This window comes from Armigeres subalbatus, chromosome 3 (assembly GCF_024139115.2).
Source record: "Armigeres subalbatus isolate Guangzhou_Male chromosome 3, GZ_Asu_2, whole genome shotgun sequence".
Lineage (NCBI taxonomy): Eukaryota > Metazoa > Arthropoda > Insecta > Diptera > Culicidae > Armigeres > Armigeres subalbatus.
The window spans coordinates 158178218-158204156 of record NC_085141.1 but is presented as its reverse complement, the minus strand read 5'-3'; the positions used below and the strand labels follow the sequence as shown (position 1 = coordinate 158204156).

General features: G+C 39.0%; 1 protein-coding gene across 2 annotated transcripts in view; it reads right to left on the bottom strand.

Annotated features, from left to right (window-relative positions):
• Nucleotides 1-2291: 2291 nt before the first annotated feature.
• LOC134224724 (SH2B adapter protein 2) overlaps nt 2292-25939 on the bottom strand; it is an 81850-nt gene continuing 58202 nt past the window's right edge. The window contains exons 6-7 of one of the 2 annotated variants that reach the window (XM_062704251.1): nt 21180-22127; nt 2292-3653 (exon numbers count right to left, since the gene is read on the bottom strand). In XM_062704251.1, the coding sequence (XP_062560235.1) occupies nt 3429-3653; nt 21180-22127 (1173 nt within the window). In that variant the 3' untranslated portion in view covers nt 2292-3428. The remainder of the gene's footprint in view (nt 3654-21179; nt 22128-25939) is intronic. The other variant, XM_062704250.1, reaches the window with a different exon arrangement.

The window sequence follows — 25939 nt, the reverse complement described above, 5'->3', positions numbered from 1 at the left end:
TATTACTAGAAAATTTAAAAATATTAAAGCCCCGGGTGATGATGGTATTTTCTACATACTTATCAAAAAACTTCCTGAGAGTTATTTATCCTTTTTGGTTAATTTATTTAACAACTGTTTCCAATTGGCATAATTCCCAGCTAAATGGAAAAACGCCACAGTTGTTCCAATTTTGAAGCCGGACAAAAATCCAGCTGAGGCTTCTAGTTATCGCCCAATCAGTTTGCGTTCTTCAATAAGCAAACTGTTTTGAAAGATTATTTTAAATAGAATGATGGTTCATATTAATGACAATTCTATTATTGATGATGAGCAATTTGGTTTTCGCCATGGGCATTCAACCACTCATCAATCAATTATTAAGAGCTACGAATTTAATTTGGCTTAACAAATCTGAAGGATATTCGATTGGAGTTGCTCTTCTTGATATAGAGAAAGCATTAGACGGTGTTTGGCATGAAGGTTTGATTGTAAATGAATGAATTTTAATTTTCCTCTGTACATCATTAAACTGATCCAAAATTATTTATCAAATCGCTCACTTCAGGTAAACTATCAGAATTCCGAATCTGATAGATTACCTGTAAGGGCTGGTGTCCCCCAAGGCAGCATACTGGGGCCCAAATTGTATAACATTTTTACTTCTGACTTATGTACCTGATTTACCACCAGGGTGTCAACAATCTTTGTTTGCAGATGACACGGGCCTCTCAGCCAAAGGGCGAAGCCTTCGTGTCATTTGTAGTAGATTGCAAAAAAAATTGGATATTTTCTTCACTTACTTGCGAAAATGGAAAATTTCCCCGAATGCTTCCAAAACTCAGCCTATAATTTTCTCACATAAGCCGAGAGTTTCTTATTTGAAACCTTCTAGCAGATATATTGTCACTATGAATGGGGTTCCAATTAATTGGTCTAGCGAAGCCAAATATTTAGGACTTCTGCTGGACCAAAGTTAACTTTTAAAAATCACATTGAAGGCATTCAAGGCAAATGTAACAAATATATTAAGTGTCTGACACTTATAAACAGAAAATCAAAACTTTGTCTTAAGAACAAACTTTTGATTTACAAACATATTTTAGACCAGCCATGTTGTATGCTGCGCCAATATGGACTAGTTGCTGCAATACCAGAAAGAAGGCACTTCAGAGGATTCAAAATAAAATTTTGAAAATGATTCTGAAGTTGCCTCCGTGGTATAGTACCAATGAAATTCTTAGAATTTATAATATTGAGACATTGCAACAAATGTCTAACAAAATAATTTCGAAAAATCTTTGCAATCTTCTATTGCAACGATTAGCTCCTTGTACCCTTAGTATTAATTAGGTTAAGTTTAGTTTAAGAAAAAAACATTGTAATTCCTACATGGTTTAATTCAACCAGAGGAAATATCTTAACTGCCAGAGGCAATTGAAATGTATTAATACTGTATTAACTAAAAGCGTAACATGGCAAATAAGGATGATAGTGTTAAGAAAACACGGAACACCTAGTCAAGAGATAAATGCATGTATTAGATAATTAGCAAATAAAATTAGTTTAAAAAAAAGTTCAGTGCGAGATTTCTCTTGTTTCGGACAGCAGAACGATCGCGTGATCTGCCGAAATATTGTGTTCTGCATTGCGCGGCCGATAATAAAAATCAGTTCAGTGCGAGATTTCTCTTCTTTCGGACAGCAGAACGATCGCGTGATCTGCCGAAATATTGTGTTCTGCATTGCGTGGACGGTAACGGCGCGGACGGTGTTTTAGTCGATATCCTATATCCTAAAACGATATCCTATCCCAAGACAATCATGGAGATGCAGAGGTATACTCGGTCTCTAGTAGCAACAAGAGTCGGACTAACAAACCTTCCATTCCTATATGACCGTAAGGACGTGGCCGGCGCCGTTATTGGCTTTAAATATTTGAGCTCCCGAAACGTGTACATTGAGAATGGGTAGCTAATCCCAAGCCCCATTCATTGTGTTCTCTGTACAATTTCGCAAGTTCAGTCAACCACGAAGTAGCAACTACGAATTGTGCGGTCATAATGCTCATGCTCATGCTCAAATTATTAACTTTTATGCATCAAATTTTACTCCTTTTGTAGGTACGCTCATTCTCCCGCAAAAGAGCATATTTCCAGTTTTGCGTGTAATGACCGGATCATATAAATACTCAATTTAAATTGTGCCAAGGATAAAATATTGTAATTTAAGTGTAAAGTGAAAGAATTAGATATTGTAGGGCTTTCGGAAATTCTGTTTATTATAAAAATAGAATTAATTAAGGACGATTGCGCTAGAATCGAAAAATGACATCTATAATTACCAATCTGTTTTTACCTGCAAATCTCAAACAATAAGTAGTCATTTAATACACATTGAAATTATTTTGATTGATTCGAGCGCATTTTAACTTAAGCAATATCAAAGGAAGCAACATCAATTCGTTATATTTTTTCTTGTTGTTATTCTTCATTCAATTGGAACATTCGTGGTGATGTCGCTAAATGATTAATCGGAAAACGCAATTTATATCTCCTGTCACAGGTTACTCTTGAAAGTTCTTCAAACTTGTCAACAACTTCGTTTCTTTTATAGGCAGAACAGTTTCTAGTCAATCAAATTTTCTGAAACTCAGCCGTAATTTAATATACAATGAAATTAGAAAACTTTTCTACCAATAACAGAAACAAATCTACCAATGCCGTCCTTTTCTTCAAGTTATTTTTTGTCTTAGTATTAAAATGTCTCATCTTTAAGTTCATTGTTAGTACTCAAAGGTCAGTTCCGGTTAGTCTCGTTTCGTTAGTTAGCGTCGAAGGTCAGCTTCGTTTAGTGAATGGACATTCTATTTCTTTCTCTTGTCAATACGATTTATTCAATTTAGGGAATCATTAGGTAGATAAAAAGTTTTTTACAGCATTCAACAAGTAGCTTTTTTATCATTTGCCAACATGATAAGGCGTAACTAAATAATGTAGACATTTTAATACTTACAAATAACGCCTCTGAAATAATAATAAACATAATGAGGTTTTTAGCTGTTCAAAAAGCTGTGCTAAGCATCGGCTATTTTTGTTGTAAAACTGTCCGTATTGTTAATGTTCTCTCGAATGATACAATTGTAGACTGTAGACATAAGTGACGTTTTGTTATGCACAACAGCAAAGATGTGTATTCTGTTTTATTGAAGTGGACACAAGTCCATGGTGTCTGCAACTTTCTATCTCACGTTTTTCGTTGAATTGGATAAGTTAAGACGTGAATAGCTTTGGCAAGGAATTATTCATATCAATATCAACCATAAACGCGGCTACACTTTCGCATACAAAAAGTATTAGAAACCCAGTCAAATATGATGAGGTTGTTTGTAGTAATTCTAAAGTTCAATTCCATATTTAGTCCACGTTGTTGTTCAAGACCTGTACATCCTCAGACGTAGCTATACTGATTATCGACAGCCCTCTGGCCATCTTCACCGGTAGCCGCCGATGATCCACTCGGTTGTCCCATTCCAGCAGTCGTTTGATTGCTACCGCCGCTGGTAACTCCCTGATTGCCGGAGGATATCTCATGCGACGGAATGGTTTGCTGTTGCAGTTCCAGATCGCACGTTTTGATGCGCACACTGCCATTCATGGTGATCACGTGCATGGGCTGCATCGTTCGGTTTGCGTGCGGAGAGAACATTTGAACAGCGTGATTCGATCAGGACGGTCAGGATGGTTGGTACGTGTATGGAGTGGTTGGAATATGGAGCGGAATGGATGAACGATAACGTAGAGAATGATTGGTTAAGAAGCGTTTCTACTAAAGCGCCTATGAAGTAGGAAAAGAAAGATAGAATTTGGTGACGAACTACTTACCTTCTAAATAAAAAAACACGTTTACGACCAACGTACAGATATAGAAATAAACCTCAATTACAATGGACACAATAGTTACCTATCACGGATTTACCTTCGAATTTATTTCGTGGTAACTGTATGCCTAGATATATGTTCATTATAATAATACAATTATGCTCAACAAAATTACTGTAGATCATACGAGATGAAGATGATCATACGGAATGTGTGCTGAAAGAATAGTTGATCTTTGAACAGTTCGCAGTTTAGATATTCACTCATATTATTAATTCTCGAGTGCAATTTCGAACACAAGTTTACATTATGTATATCAGGAAATCAACTAGGCAACGGTTTTCAGCCTAACGTCCCGGATTTCACCTACTTGTCCCGCATTGCCAGGCGTCCCGGAAAACGTCCCGCATTCCATGATGAATCTTTAAATGCTGGAGAATCTATGATATCCGTAGGAAATGGGATGCCTAGAAAATCTGTAACAGATCTAATGATCAGAAGAAAAAGATGAATTTGGCCGATGTCAACTAAACTTGCGGTGTTGAACTTAATCTGTGGATTAAAAAAAACACATAAAGCTTAAAAAAATCAACTAAACTTGGAGAATGAAAGTTTGAATAATTTTGAAAAACTAGACAAAATTCCTTAAGTATTAGAGAACTTGACATTTTAAAGGATCAACGAAAGTTGAATTGATTTGTCAGCGGATAACGCAGAAATCTGAAGCTTTTGAATAACCTGAAGGTTCTAGAGAATGTGGGAATCTTAAGAATTTGAATGATTTACGGAATCAAAAATATCTGAAGATATTCGGTAAAGTTTAGGTTAGGACAATGATCTGAAACGGATGGATCGAAGTCAGTTCAAGAATCTGATGAAATGTTATACCAGAATCCGCAAATTTGCAAAGATTTAAACAACTGTAAAATTAGGAAAACGCCTGAAACATCCGATGATGAAATAAGACAATTCTCTTGTCTGCAATAAATGGTTGTTCAGACTGAACACTTACGGGAGACAACGTACAACAGCCAATATTCAGACCATTGAATAACGTTTCACTTATCGAAGAGTTTCCGCAACTGGAGCGGGAATCTAAGTCTCACCTCATTCCTCAAACGGCAAAGAGGTTGTAACACGCTTTCTTTACTTGGTGGCTGTAGGCATCATTGCTTTCGCATATTGAGCAGCTGATTGCGCTTGCATCCTCGCCATCCAACAAAGAAGTCACTACACTATTTCCAACACAAACAACAGCACATCGAATAATTGGATTGATCGTTATCCATCGTCGATCGATCGCGCCACACGGCCATCACAGAACAATAGGCTAAGTAGGGTAGAATAAATGTAAGTACACTTTTAATTCACTCCATTTGAATGTTTTGTAAGGCTGAAATTTCCTTCTTGGATTGGGATGGCTCGATATTCTAATGGGTGGTTCTCCTTGACATCGAACCATTTTGTTGCCACAGGTCAAGTTGGGGATCGGGGGACCAAGACCTGTGTGCCTCTTTCTACTTATTGTGTTTTGTCTCCGTGTCTCATGCGCCCCCTTGGACTGGGGTCCGAGGGGTGGATGACAAGGTCTAGAAAGGTGTGAAACAGTTCTTATTTCAAAAATATTCGGATAATCTAAAGATTTTATGGCATTTTTTCAATGAGATTGTAGTTTGGTAGAATAAAAAAACTCTTATGGAACGATCCGATGCACTTTTAAAACATAGGGGAAAGATGGGCAAGATGGCCATCCTAAGCGGTAACCCTTGTAAAATAGTGACACTCCTTCAAATTCTGCTGATTTGTCCAAGAAACACCTTTATGATGACCCGTCGTTGCCATAAGTATCAATAAACACTGATTAATATCGTTTCAGTATCTTATAAACAGGTTTTAAAAAGGTGTTTTTATGATGCCTATATTTATCATATGGGGCAATATGACCACTCCCTGGGGGCAAGACCAGCTTAGACCAAAAACAATATCAAAAGTGTGCTAAATTTATTTAGAATAGGGGACACGTTTCTTGCACTTCTATGGATTATGTTCAAGTGATGCTTCTCCACTGTCTTCGGTGTCTTCAATGTAAATTCAACCACCTTCCGAAAACTTCAAGAACCGTGTTCGGTTTATGTTGCTGAGCTGGCAGCAATTAACTTCGCTTTGGGGATTATTTCCGATCAGCCCGTAGACCATTATTTTATCTTCTCGGATACTCTTAGTTCTATCGAGGCACTCCGGTCGATGAAACCAGTTAAGCACGCATCTTACTTTCTTACAAAAATAAGAGAGCAGATGCAAATACACATGGAACGGCCGAGGAGAAGCATAAATCGTCTTAAGAATTGCGCGCTTGAAACATATTTTACGAATCGCCTACGCATAGGCTGACGCTTGACAACACATGAGGTGGTACATAATAGTTGTTAACTCTCTCGGGAGAGTTAATTGGTTGCTCGCGATCAGAGATGAGCCGAAGGTCAAGTTCGGAGGAAGACCTTGGGGGATTGGGGATAAAAGCAAGGAAGTTCGCTTTGCGACAATTCCCAAGGCTATTTAATTTGACGGCCCAAAGATTCTTTTTCACTTTGCCTGGACAGTTGAAACTATTAGGAACTTTTCCCGCGTTCCGTTTAATCTTGAGAGTGAGAAAGATAATCTAAAGGAAGTAGTTTAGTGTTAAATAGTTCTTGATCATTGCAGAAATTCAAATCAGTTTCCCCGAGAAGAATATATATCTAGAATATATTCTAAATATAAGTGTTAAGTGGTAGCAAGAAAGGTAGTAAAGTCGTGCATCCATAGTCGGCGTTGCTCTCGTAACCCTTTTATTTGTCGCACAGCCGTTCGACGACTTTTCCTCTCGGATTTAGAAAACTCGGACAGCATCCGCAACCCGCCGGCCAATATCCATCCGGAACCGGAAGGGCTGCGCCCCAGCCCGTTCTACATCGAGGTCCACGTGAGTACGAACCCGACTGGCAAATCTCCTTCTGGTGTACCGCCGCCACGTGTCTGTCGGGCCCAACGGACGTTGGAGCATTGTCCTCTTAAATTGCATCGTCGTTGTAAATACCACCGTTCATCGCTCGAGAAAACGGAAATCGGTTATCGAGAAAGGCTCACCCGCTCTGGTAGATGAATTCATCGTCGCGTTCTTCCCACGCTGTGCTAAGCGAAGCAAGCCGAGCCGACAGACAATAGCAACGGTGGACAATAGAAGCAAGCCAAGCCGTTGAACAAAGGGGCATCTTCAGCTGCGCCCACCATGCCGCCGCGCCGGCGCTAGAAGGTGGTTATGTGAGTAGAGTTAAGAGCCAGTTCGCGAGAAGCGCGACCCCCTCTTGTATCGATATTCTCCGATTTGGATGAAATTTTCAGGGTTTGTTCATATATTTAAGAGAAGGCATTTTGCAAATTTTCAGATTTTTTCATTGAAGGGAAGTGGGGTAAACCGGCCCTTCAAAAATTATTGTTCAAAAATCGCCAAAACCAAAAAATGCAATAACTTTGGCAATGAGTGACCGATTTTGTTTAAATTTTGCACGCTTTTTCTACTCAATTAGTACTATATACCAAGTGGTTAATAGGGTTATAAAGTTGTTTCCTTTAAGAGAAAATGGACGTTTTCGATAAAAAATGGTCGTTTTTCCAAAGGGAATATTTTTCACCAACAGATCTAGGACAAAAAAACTAAACCCGCTAGGCAATTAAGGAACTAAAGAGCTTTCACCTCATATATATTTCAGAAGCGCCAACTCAAGAATTTCTAAGAAAATCGCAATTTACTGTAGCACTGTTTATTCAAAAGAAAGTTCGCACAAATTTTGACCCTACTTAAGTTGATGTTTTCCGATCTGGTGAAAACTGTCCAAACTTTTTTGTCTAAGTTGAAATTAAAAATCAGAATTTTCCATTAGGGGAGTGTAGGGTAAAATAGTCCTTTAAAAATAAATGTCAAAAAATACATCATTTTTTTATGTGAGTTCTAGCAGAAAATACATAAGTTTAAAAAACTGTTTCTTCTTCCTTTCAATTCATCTATATTTTTCGTCTCAATAGATACGTATATCCTTCGCTGATCTATATTAGATAGCAAACTATTTGCAGAACAATTTTCAACAGAAGTAAAATAGGACCAAAATAAGTGCCTTAAACATTAGCACGTCTTTCGCAAACTGAAACAAAAATGAACGGATTCGACGAAAGTGCTTGTTGATATTTTTTGAATAAGCTACAATTACTGTGGGTACCGGTACTGATGTTGCTTTTACAGCTATGCGAAAAAAAATATTCTTAACGGCAAATGAGCAATTTCGTAGCGTTTAAACATAGCTTATTGGTGGAGCTGCTTCTCAGAATATATTTTTCTTTTGTACCAACTTGCATCTGGTTACCATAGGCTTGTTTTTGTAGCTTGTAACAATTGTGCGGTATTCATAACTCTCTTTCATCCTCCATCACTATCAATTTAAACCAAATACTGCAAGTTTATTGTGCAAAAACGTCAAACCGTGTACCATTCATACATTTTGAATTACTAACCTTCAAACTGCTAGCTAATATTACAGAGATACAATCTAAACAAAATGTTTGACTGAATGGACTATACCAGTTCTAATCGGGTGTATATATTTTCAAGGGTTGGACAATTTTATCTCATAGGTAATAAAATACCCTCGATTCTATGTTTACACAACTGTGTGAAAAACACTCCAAAGTTTAACAAAGTTGCATTCATTTTGCACAATACGGGAAAAACCTTTTTTTTCTACAACGAGCTGATTTTTTACACGGAGAGCGTAACAATGTATTGTGTATACTATTGAATAGGATAGAGTATCAATTGCCTGACGATTTGAAAACACACCCCTCATGAAAATACTTCAAATTTTAGGATACACGTTTCTACACTTATAGATAAAGTATATACATTGTAGATCGCTTGATGAATTAATTTAAAGATTACCAAGCAAAACTGTTTTATTCTCGACTTAATTTACACCACCTGAAAGTGCATGAGTACCTCAACAAGACTGTGTAGTTGATTGTGGTTGCCTTAAATATCAGCCTTTTTCTCTTGAAATCTTTACTAACCTTATATGAACATATTTCCAACCAACCATAAGGTGTGGTTTGCTAAGAAGTAGTACTTGGGTAGTAACAGCTTGCAATACTTTTTGAGAAATCTATCTATTGCTTTTTTCACCGAGGAATAGACTACCGTGTTGAAGTACCAAAACAAATGTTCTCACTTCCGAATGGATGGAAACTAGCTAAAGCATTGGATTTTGCTTTACGTCGTTCTTGAACCATGCATCGTTCTTGCAATTAAGACGTCATCATGGAGGAACTGGTGGGAATATATTTTGGTGGAACAATATTTTTGAACGGGAGTTTAAGACGGCGCTAAGTTTACAATACCTCCGCCGGAATGTTATAGAAATGACATGACTAATTGACCAGTTCACGTTATTTTCTGAGATTAAGAGATTGTGAAGGATTTAATTGTTGACAGATAAAAACCATAAAAATACTAAGCTTGGAATAATTTCGAAGCAAATTAGCATAATCACTAGATTAGTTGCCAGTTGAGTCGGAATAATCAAATCTAAGAAGTGTGGTTACGATTATCTTGTTTCGTAACATTAGGGGTCGTTCAAAAATGATGTCACAGGTTTAAGGGGGGGAGGGGGTTTAAGATTTTGTGACAGTACATATACTATGTATACAAAAAAGCGTGACAGAGGGGGGGGAGGGGGTATAGAATTCCCAAAAAGTTGTGGACGTCATATTTGAATCGCCCCTTATTTATATTCGGAGATCTATTTTAACCTTCTCTCCCCATCCCAATATTTTGCCAAATAGTTTCATCTACATATAGAAATAAACCTTGTAATTTTCAGTCAGATGCTGAAACATCGATAAAATGGAGTTGCGATTCTCACAAACTGGCTCGCAAACAAACAGTGCAATGTGCAGAAACTCATAATTTGATTGATTGTTCTTAAGTCGGCGCACTGAAATAAGTTTCAATAAGTTTGATCTATATTCTGCTTGAGCTCACATATACAAATTTATGAATTTTTGACATTTTATTTTTACAAGGCTATTTTACCCAATTTACTGAAATTGCTCATTTGTCGTTAGAAATAATTGTTTTTTTTTCGCTTAGATGTAAAAGCAACATCACTACCGGTACGCACATTAATTGTAGCTTATTCAAAAAAAATATCAACAAGCACGTTCGCCGAATTCGTTCATTTTTTTTCAGTTTGCGAAAGACGTGCTAATGTTTAAGGCACTTATTTTGGTCCTATTTTACTTCTGTTGAAAATTGTTCTGCAAATAGTTTACTATCTAATATAGATCAGCGAAGGATATACGTATCTATTGAGACGAAAAATATAGATGAATTGAAAGGAAGAAGGAACAGTTTTTTTTAACTTATTTATTTTCTGCTAGAACTCACATAAAAATTGATGTATTTTTTGACATTTATTTTTAAAGGACTATTTTACCCTACACTCCCCTAATAGAAAATTCTGATCTTTAATTTCAACTTAGACATCGGAAAACATAAACATAAGTAGGGTCGAAATTTGTGCGAACTTTCTAAAGAATAAACAGTGTTGCAGTAAATTGCGATTTTCTTAGAAATTCTTGAGTTGACGCTTCTGAATTATATTACGAAATGAAAGCTCTTTAGTTCCTGTATTGCCCTATTGGTTTGGTTTTTTTCATCCCAGATCTGTTGGTGAAAAATATTCTATCCGGAAAAACGACCATTTTTTCATTTTTTATTTTCTCCTAAAGTAAACAATTTTATAACCATATTAACCACTTTTATATAGTACTAATTGAGTACAAAAAGCGTGCAAAATTTAAACAAAATCGGTCACTCATTGCCAAAGTTATTGCATTTTTTGGTTTTGGCGATTTTTGAACAATAATTTTGAAGGGCCGGTTTACCCTACTTCCCTTCAATGAAAAATCTGAAAATTTGCAAAATGCCTTCTCTTAAATATATGAACAAACCCTGAAAATTTCATCCAAATCGGAGAACATCGTTGCAACCTCCCTTGGAAAGGGGGTCGCGCTTCTCGCGAACTGGCTCTTAACTACATGTGCACATGTGATGTTGTGGGTAGATAGATTACAGGGGAGAGAGCACGCACGCATAGGTAGTGGTAGATGTATAAGCCAATAACGAATCGAGATGACAAGTTGTTTGTTTGTAAAAATGTTATTTGATTCTGATGTGTATGAGATTTGGTCAATAGTTTTAAGATATTCATTAATACAGAAGATGACAGATGGATTTAAAAAATAATGAATAAAATAATAAACTGTGTAGTTAAGCATTAAATTTGAAATGTTTGTAATGATCCTCGTTTTCTACCATACTGTGTAAACCTTATCCCCCCTCTTGTAATGGTCTTCAAGCTACTATTCATTCATTAGAACTATTTACTTTTATCGCGTTTTCGTTATTAGTTGAGGGATTGATGAATGATCCCCCATTCATTCGACTCGGTGTCGCCATCTAAGAAATAGTGGCAGAATCTCCCGGTGATGATAAGCTAAACTTTATGTGGGAAAGTTCTTCTAGAAAGTGGAGAAGTTAGGGTTGAGTGAGTAATGTTCGGTTCTGGTTTTGTAAAGTTCTAGTAAGTCGGACGCTAGGAAAGTCGAGAGGCGGAATTGTTCTTCGAACCTTCCTTAAAGGGGTTTTCTCTCAATAGACTTACTGAGGTGGGTCTCAGACCGAGGAACAAATCAACTTGAGCGGGAAGTCCTCTAACGAGGTGGCGCATAAGCTTCCTTTTTTTATGAGAACAATTTTACCAGTCCACAGTAGCGCATTATATCGGGAATTAATGTTCGATCACGAACAGCTCTGTTCGTGCAACTATAAGTGTGGGACCTGCTATCTGTATATATTTTTTTATTTGCAATAATATTATGACTGCTACGCTCTTTGAAACTTTGCGATTTTAAACTAACATTTTTATTTTTGCGGCTTGCTTTTTCATAACACGAAATTAATTATTTCGTTGTTCATTCTGTATAACCCTAATTCACAATATCACCACGGATGATGTTTATGATGGTATATTAATGTAGTCCATACATATAAATTTATATAGGGGCAGCAGGGACTATGTCCAAGGGCTTGACGATCCCTCCCCAGGCCATCTGCGAGTTGTGGCGCCTGCCTAGGATGTGGTGGGGTTTGACAGTGGGCCCTGTTAAACCTCTATAAAAAGCTGCATGTATCCGCAAGTAGGCTCCGCCAAAGCGATCGTGTGCCGCTCAAAGCGCACAAGCCCAAGTCCTGGTGTTAGGTGGGACGCTAAACAGCCCTGACACGACGGCCCTCCGACGAGACAGGAGGTTTGCGCAGGCCCAATAAGCCGCCTTTAAAAACAACTATTACGAACGACATAGAAGATAATACGACTCGATACAATCGGCAACGACCTAGGCGACGAATAAAGGATCACGATTGGAAGCTTGGAACATGGAACTGCAAGTCGCTAGGCTTCGCAGGTTGCGACAGGATAATCTACGATGAATTACATCCCCGTAACTTCGATGTCGTAGCGCTGCAGGAAATCTGCTGGACAGGACAGAAAGTGTGGAAAAGCGGGTATCGAGCGGCTACCTTCTACCAGAGCTGTGGCACCACCAACGAGCTGGGAACCGGCTTCATAGTGCTGGGAAAGATGCGCCAACGCGTGATTGGGTGGCAGCCAATCAACGCAAGGATGTGCGTGCAAGCTGAGGATAAAAGGCCGTTTCTTCAACTATAGCATCATCAACGTGCACTGCCCACACGAAGGGAGATCCGACGACGAGAAAGAAGCGTTCTATGCGCAGCTGGAGCAGACATACGATGGATGCCCACTGCGGGACGTCAAAATCGTTATCGGTGACATGAACGCTCAGGTAGGAAGGGAGGAAATGTATAGACCGGTCATCGGACCGGATAGTCTGCATACCGTATCGAACGACAACGGCCAACGATGCATAAACTTTGCAGCCTCCCGCGGAATGGTAGTCCGAAGCACTTTCTTCCCCCGCAAGAATATCCACAAGGCCACATGGAAATCACCTAATCAAGTAACGGAAAACCAAATCTACCACGTTCTAATCGACGGTAAACTCTTCTCACGAACGTACGCACTTACCGCAGTGCGAATATTGAATCCGACCACTACCTCGTCGCAGTATGTCTGCGCTCAAAACTCTCGACGGTGATCAACACGCGTCGGAGTCGTCCGCCGCGGCCTAACATTGGGCGGTTACAAGACGGTAGACTAGCCCAAGACTACGCGCAGCAGCTGGAAGTGGCACGCCCAACGGAAGAGCAGCTAGGCGCAGCATCTCTTGAAGATAGCTGGAGAGATATTCGATCCGCCATTGGAAGCACCGCAACCGCTGCACTAGGCACGGTGGCTCCGGATCAGAGAAACGACTGGTATGACGCCGAATGTGAGCAGTTAGTTGAGGAGAAGAATGCAGCATGGGCGAGATTGCTGCAACACCGCACGAGGGCGAACGAGGCACGGTACAAACGGGCGCGGAACAGACAAAACTCGATTTTCCGGAGGAAAAAGCGCCAGCAGGAAGATCGAGACCGTGAAGAGACGGAGGAACTGTACCGCGATAATAACGCACGAAAGTTCTATGAGAAGTTGAACCGTTCACGTAAGGGCCACGTGCCGCAGCCCGATATGTGTAAGGACATAAACGGGAACCTTCTTACGAACGAGCGTGAGGTGATCCAAAGGTGGCGGCAGCACTACGAAGAGCACCTGAATGGCGATATGGCAGACAACGGTGGCGGTATGGTAATGAACCTAGGAGCACGCGCGCAGGACATGCGACTTCCGGCTCCGAATCTCCAGGAAATCCAGGAGGAGATTGGCCGGCTGAAAAACAACAAAGCCCCTGGAGTTGACCAACTACCAGGAGAGCTGTTTAAACACGGTGGTGAAGCACTGGCTAAAGCGCTGCACTGGGTGATTACCAAGGTTTGGGAGGATGAGGTTCTGCCGCAGGAGTGGATGGAAGGTGTGATGTGTCCCATCTACAAAAAGGGCGATAAGCTGGAATGTAGCAACTACCGCGCAATCACATTGCTGAACGCCGCCTACAAGGTACTCTCCCAAATTTTATGCCGCCGACTAACACCAATTGCAAGAGACTTCGTGGGGCAGTACCAGGTGGGATTTATGGGTGAACGCTTTACCACAAATCAGGTGTTCGTCATACGTCAGGTATTGCAGAAATGCCGTAAATACAACGTGCCCATACGGCATCTATTTATCGACTTCAAAGCCACATATGATACAATCGATCGGGACCAGCTAATGCACGAAAACGGATTTCCGGATAAACTGATACGGTTGATCAAGGCGACGATGGATCGGGTGATGTGCGTAGTTCGGGTTTCAGGGGCATTCTCGAGTCCCTTCGAAACGCGTAGAGGGTTACGGCAAGGTGATGGTCTTTCGTGTCTGCTATTCAACATCGCTTTGGAAGGAGTAATACGAAGGGCAGGGATTGACACGAGTGGTACGATTTTCACGAGGTCCGTCCAGTTATTTGGTTTCGCCGACAACATTGATATCATGGCACGTAACTTTGAGAGGATGGAGGAAGCCTACATCAGACTGAAAAGCGAAGCTAAACGGATTGGACTAGTCATCAACACGTCGAAGACGAAGTACATGATAGGAAGAGGCTCAAGAGAGGTCAATGTGAGCCACCCACCACGAGTTTCTATCGGTGGTGACGAAATCGAGGTGGTTGAAGAATTCGTGTACTTGGGCTCACTGGTGACCGCCGATAACGATACCAGCAGAGAAATTCGGAGACGCATAGTGGCTGGAAATCGTACGTACTTTGGACTCCGCAAGACGCTTCGATCGAATAGAGTTCGCCGCCGTACCAAACTGACTATCTACAAAACACTTATAAGACCGGTAGTTCTCTACGGACACGAGACCTGGACGATGCTCGTGGAGGACCAACGCGCACTGGGAGTTTTCGAAAGGAAAGTGTTGCGTACCATCTATGGTGGGGTGCAGATGGCGGACGGTACGTGGAGAAGGCGAATGAACCACGAGTTGCATCAGCTGTTGGGAGAACCATCCATCGTTCACACCGCGAAAATCGGAAGACTGCGGTGGGCCGGGCACGTAGCCAGAATGTCGGACAGTAATCCGGTGAAAATGGTTCTCGACAACGATCCGACGGAACAAGAAGGCGCGGTGCACAGCGGGTAAGGTGGATCGATCAGGTGGAGGACGACTTGCGGACCCTCCGCAGACTGCGTGGTTGGCGAAGTGCAGCCATGGACCGAGCTGAATGGAGAAGTCTTTTATGTGCAGCACAGGCCACTCCGGCCTTAGTCTGATGATAAAAAAACATATTTAATCCATAGAAAAAATCGATTGTTTTGTTGAGTAGTGATACTGCCTTCCTCGTATTTAGTCAAGACACCAACCTTATATGGCGCTTATATGGCCCGGTTCGATGTACCATTTTCTTTATAACTTTTAAACGCAACTGCCGATCGTTTTGAAATTCAATAGTGATTAACTAGGCTTTGCCGTCTGTCGAATAAAACTTGTTGCGAGAAAATCGGTTAACGATTACTACATGAAAAGTTGGCTAATGTTTTTCGTAGCTTTTGTGCACACACATACACACGGACAGACATCCATGTGCTCAGCTCATTGAGCTGAGTCGTTTGGTATATAACACTATATATAACTCCATGTAAATCTAAACCATGTGAATTCCGAAAACAGCGAAAACTCTAAAATGGGCGTGAAATAAAACCCGCGTAAAAATGACTTCATAAAGAATCGATTTTTCACGGTTTTAATGTGGTTTTCGATCTTTTTAAATACTCACTGGTTGTCCGTATTTATCGCATTACCATTTAGCTAACTTAATAAGGTGGTAAAATGCACGAGATTTTTTTTATAAGGCTCAAAATAGATGAAGGGGCTATAACCTAACAATGCAATGCTTAACCCTACACCCCGTTTAGGTACGATGTATTTGGGAAGCAAGATTTTTGAATACATGCTGGTGACTTGGCCATGTGACCCCCTTGTGTGTCATGAAAATAAAAATGAAAATTTCATTTGGTGTACTAAACCAAGTTCGTTTTTCAAATTCCTCCGTGAAAAGCATTCAAAAACAATGATATTTTGTAATCCTCCCTTTTTTATTTTACCCTCCCCTCGGATATGTGACCTTGATGCGATGGGTGGGCTTACGCCATTAGCACTGAGATGGCAACCAAAGACATATCCTGTCGTGGTGGTATCACATGTTGACTATTTTTGTTTGGTGCCGCGTTACATATCTGGCCTTGACGCACTAATTTAAGGTTCAAATGTCATACATCAAATCGTCTTCTTTTTTTTGCTGTTCGCTTCTTTTTTTTTGCGGAGAGCCTACTCATTCGCTCAGATCTGATTTTGTACAAAGTACACAAACATTTCAAAACGTATCAAACTCTATATATTTCCACAAAATATTAACGTCCTTTTCAATACCTGTACAGCGCACAGATTATAGTGATACGCATAAACAACCTCAAACATGCATCTGAGATTGATTTGTTGTGCATCCTTCTCCTAATTACACAATTTCCTACATGCATTTTACATGAATGTAAAATTATGATGCAGTTGACTACCTTCTCAAATGTTCGTCCAGATTCAATTGATTGTTTACATGACCATATGATCGGTCTTCTCTCTGTGTACATGAAAAGTGATGCCGTTTTAGCATTACATTACATTATCAACACTTGAATTATGAAAAAATAAATAACCTGCGTTGCTTATGAATGCTTGCGTTTTTACAGTTCTAGCTCACATCTAATATTTAGTGTCAATATATAGCATGAAAAGCATCATTTTCATAGATTATTGCTTGATGTTTACGTACATATTCGATAAAACAAGCATAACATATAGAACAAATCAACACGCAACACTGAACGATGATTTTCGAGTATCTGCAAAGTATAAGAGAGCGTTAGAGTAAATCGACGGTTTCCCCTCCTGGAAAAATTTTTTTTTCAACTTTGCAATATTTTCTGAAAAAGGCAGTTTTTTCAAATAATATTACGAAATTCATCCAAATGAAGCATCCCACGGATGTATTGAAGTCACCACTATATGTTGATGTAGTTTTAAAACAAGAGTGCTTCCCCGATTCAGCTGGGGAATGCATTTTCTCCTCATTGGGCGGATTTCTTCCTGGGGGTGGTACAAGCACGTGGCTGTTTTCTTGTCAATGACTGGATTACGGTAATTTGGGCCTTAACGCATGTGCATGTGATCCAACGGACATCGTAATAATAATGTGAGTTCTCTTCTTTTCGGCAACACTTTTCTCATGCGTTCCCTGTGACGATGAGGCGTTGCCACGCTTATATTTAGCTAGCTAGGCATTTATTGATAAACAATGTATTTCAGACATTCGTAGGGAATTAACTACTGGATTCACTGAGTAGATGTTTTTTTTTTAACTAGGAACGTAATGCCTGTCTTATTTTGTTATGTCTTACTTCGAAGAGCCATAATAAAAAATACCACACATTATAATGATGGTATATGAACAATCTTATGACGGCTTCATTCTCGATAATTTTTACTAATAGTTAGGCAATAGGCGTGATGAAGCTCTACTTTGCCACCGAAAAGTGAAACCTATAGTTGACTCATAACTAATCATTAGTACATTATGGATAATAACAGTTAGTTTGGAATCGAATAAGCTATTTATTATAGTCTCAGACTACCTTGGCAAAGGAATGACAATAAAATAGACTAAATATACGAACAGTTTTAACTTTATACAAGACATAACTTACATTGAGTTTGATAGTATTGACATAGAACAAAAATCATGATGAGCCAATAACTGAGGCAAACAAAGTAATTCAACGAACGCATACTTCATACCTTCTGAAAATAAAGACAAGAATGACATCATACAGATCAATCTGTATGATAGAATAAGATAATGGGATAGAATATCTATTGAAGTTGTAAATATAATGTCTTTTGAGCCAGTTCAACAGTGAATGGACGACATAATCCTTGTACGGCTGGAAAACTGCTTCAAAAGTTATTAACTTGTCATTTTTATAAATTGAACACTTGGCGATTGAACACTTTCATATATTTGATAAAATAAACTCCCGACTCAGTTTCTACGATGAAGCATTGGTCAACATGTTCCATGTAAGTCGAAAAAACTGCTTCGGTCGATTTTGAGCGCGTATAATGACAATAGACATCTAAATAGCATAAAACTGCCAAAATAGTTTGACTCTGACAAGAAAATGACAAAAATGATTTTATACTATTACGATGTTAATTAGCATGAGACCTGTCTGACTATTTATGAACGTAATTCCCTCTGATTTAGTTGTAACAACGTCTTCTTGGACGACATGTTCCCTGTACGGCTGGCAAACTGCTTCGAAAGGAATTATGCTACGGTATCATCAAAGGCCTGGTGCAGAGGTTTCTACTCTATTCAGAGTCTAGCCAGTGAAACTTAAAAAAAAAACAACTGAGATATTTTGTAATCCTCTCATTTTTTTAAATTTTGATTGGAACTTAAAAATTGAAAATAAAAATATGATGCGCGAAATTAGAGCATATAACGATAGGAACAACAAAAATGTCATAAATGTTCATGTTTCGCCTTACTTTTAGAAGGTTTAAATAAACATTATTAAAACCAATCCTATGCAATATGCATTCTGATTACGTGGAGATGATCAATATTAGCCATATTTTCAAAAACGATCATAATTAGTTAGATATAAAATAAATCTGTGGTGCAAAATCAATTTCTGTATCCGCTAGCTGTCCCACGGGTCGGGACAGTGAGATTTCATATTTGAACATGATGCGTGTCACACTCACACACATAGTGTCCGATACTTGGAGACACTTTTCTGACATGAAATTTTCCTCCAAAATCAACAAAATACATTGTCGATAAAAGTGTTCAAACAAATAAAGTTAGTATGAATAATAAATGACCATATTTTGTGTACACGGTATATGAGTTAACATAACCCGAATAAGAAAGTTTTTTTGTTAAATGGTCTAAGTGTTCGGCAGGGGGAATCCCTACTTAGTATAATACGAGAAAAGCAAAACTGTTCTCAAATTCACATTTCAAACTTTTTATGGTTCAAATTCATCTGGAGTGTTAGCTAATATAGCCACTAGGTACATGGAAAATAATTAGTAAAGGTCTTTAGAGATGTCGTAAAATCCCGATTAATCGATTAGTTACTAATCGATTACTCTTGATTCTTGTCGATTATTGAATCGATTAATCATTGTATAGTAAGCGATTCAAAATTAATCGATTATCACAACGATGAATCGATGAATCGAAATAATCAATTAAATTTACATCATCCTTATGATGTCGTAAAATTCTGATTTATCGATTAGTAACTAATCGATTACTCACGATTCATCTCTATTATTGAATCGATTAATCGTTGGGTAATAATCGATTCAAAATTAATCGATTATCACAATGATGAATCGAAGTAATCGATTAATTTGCGACATCTCTAGGTCTAGTTAATAAACAAAAAAACGTATGCACCCAGGTTTTTTTACGAGGTTGGAATTCATTAATTTCTTGTTTTTTTTTTGTCAATCCGCGTGAGTGAAATTTGTTGGTGGCAACTGGCAATATAGTTGCCAGTGCCTTATAAAGGGATAATGTATTATGCTTTTCTCTGATTGGTAAAATAATCAACGATAAAACAAATTTCAGCACACATCCTGAACGATCATCATATCGATAAGGTCACATTGATTTTGCCACGGATGTTTTCTCAAGCGAAATAATAACGAAATTGATGTGTTAAATTATAAATAATAATGCTCATGCTTTTCCATATTTTACTTGTTTACTTTTGACATTACTATAAGGTATATTGTATTTGCTTTTTTCGTGTGGATACTCGACTCCTGCCTTCGAACGACTATATCCTATATATATGCTTTATGCCGCTCCGCAGACTTTTTAGGTAGGTTATTCTATCATCTAGAGATGTGCTCGACAAAACACACAGCAATATAGTTGATAAAAGCATGCAGTTCTGTTTAATCTCAATTAGTTCCCGTTTTCTGTGTTCTCTTATGTAGGGATGTGTTGTGGATAATGAACGGTAATGAAGAAGGTATCAGAATATGCTCCTAATCGTTTCGGATCCTTTACGGACACATCGAAACTAACACTACGTTTGCATTTGAATTTATACAAAGATGTGTCTTATTTTTCAAATGTTGCATGATCTTCAGTTCGCGATTTTTTTAATGGCGCAAATACTGTTAAGTATGAATGAAAGAATATTTGAGTAACGAAGCAAATTTTGAACAAACGTAAAGATGATTGATGATTGCTAAAGAGTTAGTTATATTTGTATTGTAATAATTATTTATCATTTATTGATTGTTTGAACATTGCATATTACAGAAGTCAGAAAACATTTGGAAAATAAGTCGCACCCTAATATTTATCAGGTGTTTGTGTATGGTTGAACGTATGACTTAAAACAAATGCAACAGAAAAAAGGAAACTTTGTTTCTCGTATGTGTGGGTTTCTAGGAAAGTTCTAATTTGTTGCATGATTGTATGAAACTTGTCCTACTGTTCAGTCGAGGACATTGTGTATAGGAACTACCGCAAAAATAAATGACAAATTCCAATCCAGCCATGCAAAGTTTTTTTTTATGGAAATTTGATTTAAAAAAGTTCAAACAACAAAAAATATGTGTAAAATACAATCCTGAAAAATTCATCCAGAAATCCATATTGTTCAACGTAGAGTAATTCAACTATAGATTGAAATCCAAAGCAAAAATAAAAATCTAATGACAACAAGTGTTGTAACAGATAAAAATAAACCTTTATCTCTTAGTCTCAGTGGTGTTGCTTCGAACGAACAGTTACTATAATACACATTAAACACTAACATAAAGCGTGAATAAATCTCATGTTTAACATGGTACTCTATCTCTCTCTCTCTGTTTCTACTTGGACGAGCACGATTCTTAAAATCGTCACAAGTCGAAGTCTATTGTTTGCGCGTGTCTGTCTTTGTTACATTTTAAATGACGTTTTCATCAGCTCTGACAAAATTAAACAAGAGGCGCAAAATAAAATGAATATGTATATAGAACACAGAACTAGAGAAGAAGACAAGAATGACACAAAAAGATGTCTACTATCTCACATGTCTCGGGCTGGTGTTGGCGTTGGCACTAGATCCTGCCCCTGAACTGGCACCAGCGGCACCTGCGCCAATGGTCGTCGTCGAATAGTTGTTACTATTCGATTGGTTAGCTGCCATTGAATGCGAGGGAAGCACTACGAAGTTGGTAAGAGTCACATCTGCCGTACCGCCAGATTCTAGAGGTATCGGATGCTGTCGGAAGTGCTCTAACATTTCCGTTATCGACGGGAACCACAAATGCTGGACCCGGCACTGGCCAAGATCGTTTAGCGTCATCCGCAGATGTTTGGCTTTCCCCTGGAAATTGAAGGTCAGCACAAACTCCCCCTTGCGGGTTTCGCTCTGTCGGACCAGGAACACACCGTGACTAGACATACCATTGTGTAACACTAGCTGAGCGGCTTCGGACCGCGCTAGCGTTCCATGGAACCAGGGATATTCGCGCATCATGGTCGTCAGATCGGTGTCAGTCTCGTGCGCCGGTTCCAGATCACCTTCGGTAAGTTCAAAGTTTGAGGAAGACGATATTCTGCCCTCTTCCCGACGCGGAGGCAATTCCGGAGCTGGTTTTGTTGGCACTGCGTTCAACGCTGACTGATTCAAACTCAAATTGTTTACGTCGTTTAGCAAACTATTGGATAGGCCCGCACCTCCACTAACGGAACCGACAGTTGTTCCTCCACCTGTGGTTCCACCACCGTGTGATATAGATGTACTGTGGCACATATTCAAATCCGTAATCGGGGGCAGCTGAGACGTAGGACTGCTACGCATGCAGTAGCGTATCGTCGCAAGCCAGCTGCGCATGTCGTCGGTGTCACGCGCCTCAATTACGTACTCCATGTTGTTGTCCGCCTTGAGAACAAACGTGTTCTCGTGGTCCGGCATTTCCAGGGCAGTTGTTTCGCGCGCTTCCGTTATCAGAAAGCAAAATACTCCACTGCGAGGCTGTAACGAAAAGGAAAATATTGCACATTATTTTTTAAAAAATATCAACAAAAGAGATGGATCAATGGATTACTTGACTAAGTTTCCCCGTCAACTTTCTCGAAGAACCCATATTTGAAGTTTACAACTATTTCAGAACTGTAAATACTGTGCATTATATACCTTTGGTACTTCGTGTACCTGAATCAATAAAATAGACGTCATTGAGCTGCCAAGGGTTGCGACGCATTACCGACGTCAACTCCGTCAACTCATTGCAGAAGATTAAAGCAGCCATCCGAATCATGAATGAAATCCAACAAGGCTCCCAGGATCGATCGCAAATCAACAGAGATACTCTGTGCTGACCCCATGATAGCTGCCCAATATCTGGGACACCACGACTTTTCCAGCCTTCTTAGTAAAGGTTCCGAAAAGAAAAAAAGGGGATCTGACTATGTGCTACAACTGGCGAGGTATCATGTTTGTACTGTGCATTGATCTCGAAGTTTTATACGAGATTTTATTTATACTCTCTGACGGCAGGAAGCAGGATTTCACCAAGATCAAAAATAAGAAACCGATGCCGTGGCGTAGTTGCCCGTACGTCGCTCGACAGTCGGATCGGGCGGAATGAAACCACACATGCAATGGATAGGAATAATGTTCAAGTAAAATAGTTGTATCCATAATTGGGCGAAGCCCCTATGCTATAATGACATTTGGCATAACAAAATAGATTCTCAAGGGCCTTTTGACATAAAGACCAAGACTGAAAAAGCAGCACGTGTTACTTTCATCTCATTAGTATTCAATCATTTTTGTGGTAAACATACAATCAGAGTCAGGTTAGAATAACATTTTTAGCACGCGTTAAGTACAGTAATTGTGATTGCAGGTGAACAATACACACTACTTGGAGTGCAAGTAAAGAAGCCATTCCAGCACAGAGGATGGACTGAAGTGCAAGCGTGCAAGCCTCGTATGGTTACCGAAAAACGTAATGATAGGCACTGTATAATCTCTAAGGCAGATCCACGAATATGATCCTATTCTCGTGCTGGACTGGAAGTGAAATACTAATTAGGAATACATTAAAACGAAAAGTCACGGAAGACTCAAGTATCCCAGAGTGTATGTAATTAAGAGTGACGACACTGTCAGAATTGGAACAAAATTTATCTGTCATTCCCATACAAAATCGCGTTCCAAACGAGCAGAAGACCTGTCAAATGCGGCACATGTCGCCACTCTTAATTAAATACACTCTGATCATTCCCTTGTAATTAATTGCGCAACGTAAATTGGTAAAACTACAGTGACTATAATAACAGTGTCGTCAAGTGTCAAAATTGCAACAGAATCGGCTGTTAGTTCCATACAAATACACGTTCCAAACAAACAAGAGGCCTGGTAAACGTGAAATATGGCGGTACTCTTCTTATAGGACTCTAGGTCAGGGTTTGAATCCAAAGGAGAATGAAAAAATCTCTCACTTATCATGTATGTATACACTCTCGATAGGTAGCATACCGCGAGATAAATTTTTCGGTAGCCGTTACGATAATGAACTGATTCGGGGGGCTACAACCCATGATAAATTTCTTTTAATAAGCCCCAATGGCGGAGGGCACCGGTTCTGATTATGCATTTCAACTTGTTTTACACAGCAGTGCGAAAAAATTTTGGGGTTGTATACAAGACACGACCGCTCGACGTAAACTACGTTAAACCAAATTTAGTACACTGAACCAATTATTCCGCTCTATATAGAAGAGAAGGAACTATCCCACCGACACTACTACCCAGCTTTATCAGCATCTTCCACTATGTGAGGGAGACCTCACTGTCTAGCAGTTGGGCCACCCCATTCAAACATCCCAGTTCAACAATTGATAATACCCTAAAAATAGGCAATTACCAAGGATTGGAACACGCTGCATAAAAGATGCATGATGCATGAAGAACTAAAATTTTCAATAGTTTAGCGATGATACTACTAAAAAAATTCAATACTTCTGACAAATTGGTGGAGAGTTTGCGAATCGATTGATATATAAATCTTTAAAATCTATTGGAAAATAAAGGACCTATTAATGTTACAAATCTTACATGATTTCGTGACGGTCTCCAATTTTGAAATTTTCATTTTACACCCTGTATCCGAGCCTTCCCCTTAGCGGTAGTTTACGTCAAAAAATATTGCCCCCAACATAAAAAAAGCGAAAACAAAGCGTTTTATCTAACCCCCTCGGTGGGGGCCGCATATCCGAATCAGTTTTTTTTTCAACCTGTATTATAATAATAGGGGAAAATACCTATTCTTGGCAGTCTAAGACATTCGCCAAATTGAATGATAGAAATAGTGAATAATTACACCAAAACACAGGTACAGTTCAACTGGTATACATTTGTATGCTCTTCCTTTGATGATTGGTGTTCACTAAATATAACAGCTTTTACCACAAACTCAGTAAATTTAATTTAAAGTAACAGGTCAACGTTTCTTCTATTGGCATAGCAATTTCTATTATTGTCAGATTTTCTGGAGTTGATACACTGCGCGGCGTTTGTAATGTTCCCAAATGGGTACTTGCACAAAACTTCACGCGGCGAATGACTGTCGAAAGGTACGGCCGCGGCAAACGATACACCGCAATGCTATTCACCCATAAGAATCAAGTAAACGGGGTGCAGAAAGCGCGGCGGTACCTTTCATGAAGGGTTCGCCGCGTGCAATTTTGAGAAAATCAGACAATATCAGCAATGAGTTTGCTCCCTTTAGCAACTAGACATTGAAGTAGAAAACTGGTAATGTATTGGTGCAAAATGCTGGTTGTTTATATCCTCCAGTAGTAAAATTCATTCATATTAATCGGCTGCACGCTCATCTCACTTCACTCAATTTTGGAACAAACTTTATTGTTTATCAAAACTGGCTTAAAACAAAACATGAATTTTTAGCATTGGCATCAATTTTATGTCATGTAGGCAGATAGGCAAAAGCATTTAAACACATTGTAAAACAAATTTAACCCTTATGCGGCCAACAAAAAAACAGACGTGAATGACAGACCCGTGTACCCTCTACCCGTGTACCCAGATATTGCCATTTCCATAACTTTTACTATTTTCAACCTATTTGAATAATGTTTGCCATTTTGGAGAAGGGAACTTATGTGCTTTTTGTCCGCTGCCAAGATTTACATGTTTTGTCTTTTGTAATGCCTTAGAGTCTACACGCGTAAGCAAAATTCTATCAACCAGCTTCAAATATACAACTTGCTCTTTGCGGTCCTTACATGATATGTTTGTTTCATAAAAAAAATCATATAAAAATATATAATTAATCAATTTTAGGTGAAACGAAGCTCGTCTGTTCTGGTAGTATAGTATATTAACAATATATTCTACCACGTGTGTCTTCATATGTTTGATAATGAGCAGCACTGTCCTATCCAGCCGCTGGAGCCACCCCGTTCTTACACTATAGTATACGTTTCACAGTTGCAGGCCTGGTAGCGGGTCACTTTTTAGTGACTTGGTCACTTTTTTCGGGCTAGTCACTAAAAAGTCTCTTTTTTCGACCTCAAGTCACTAAAGTCACTTTTTCTCGCAAAAAGTCACTATTTTCAACTATTTTGAAACTATTGACTAAGATTTTTTTATAAAGCTTTATGTATCCATCGGAAGATGTTTTGTTTATGGCGGAAATGAAATTACGGATCTTGGAAAAATGATCACTCAGAAACATCGCCAGCCATTTAATTTAATTCGTTGCTCCTATTGGCATTTCACCAGTAGCTAATTGAAAGTGTTTTATGTCACAGTTT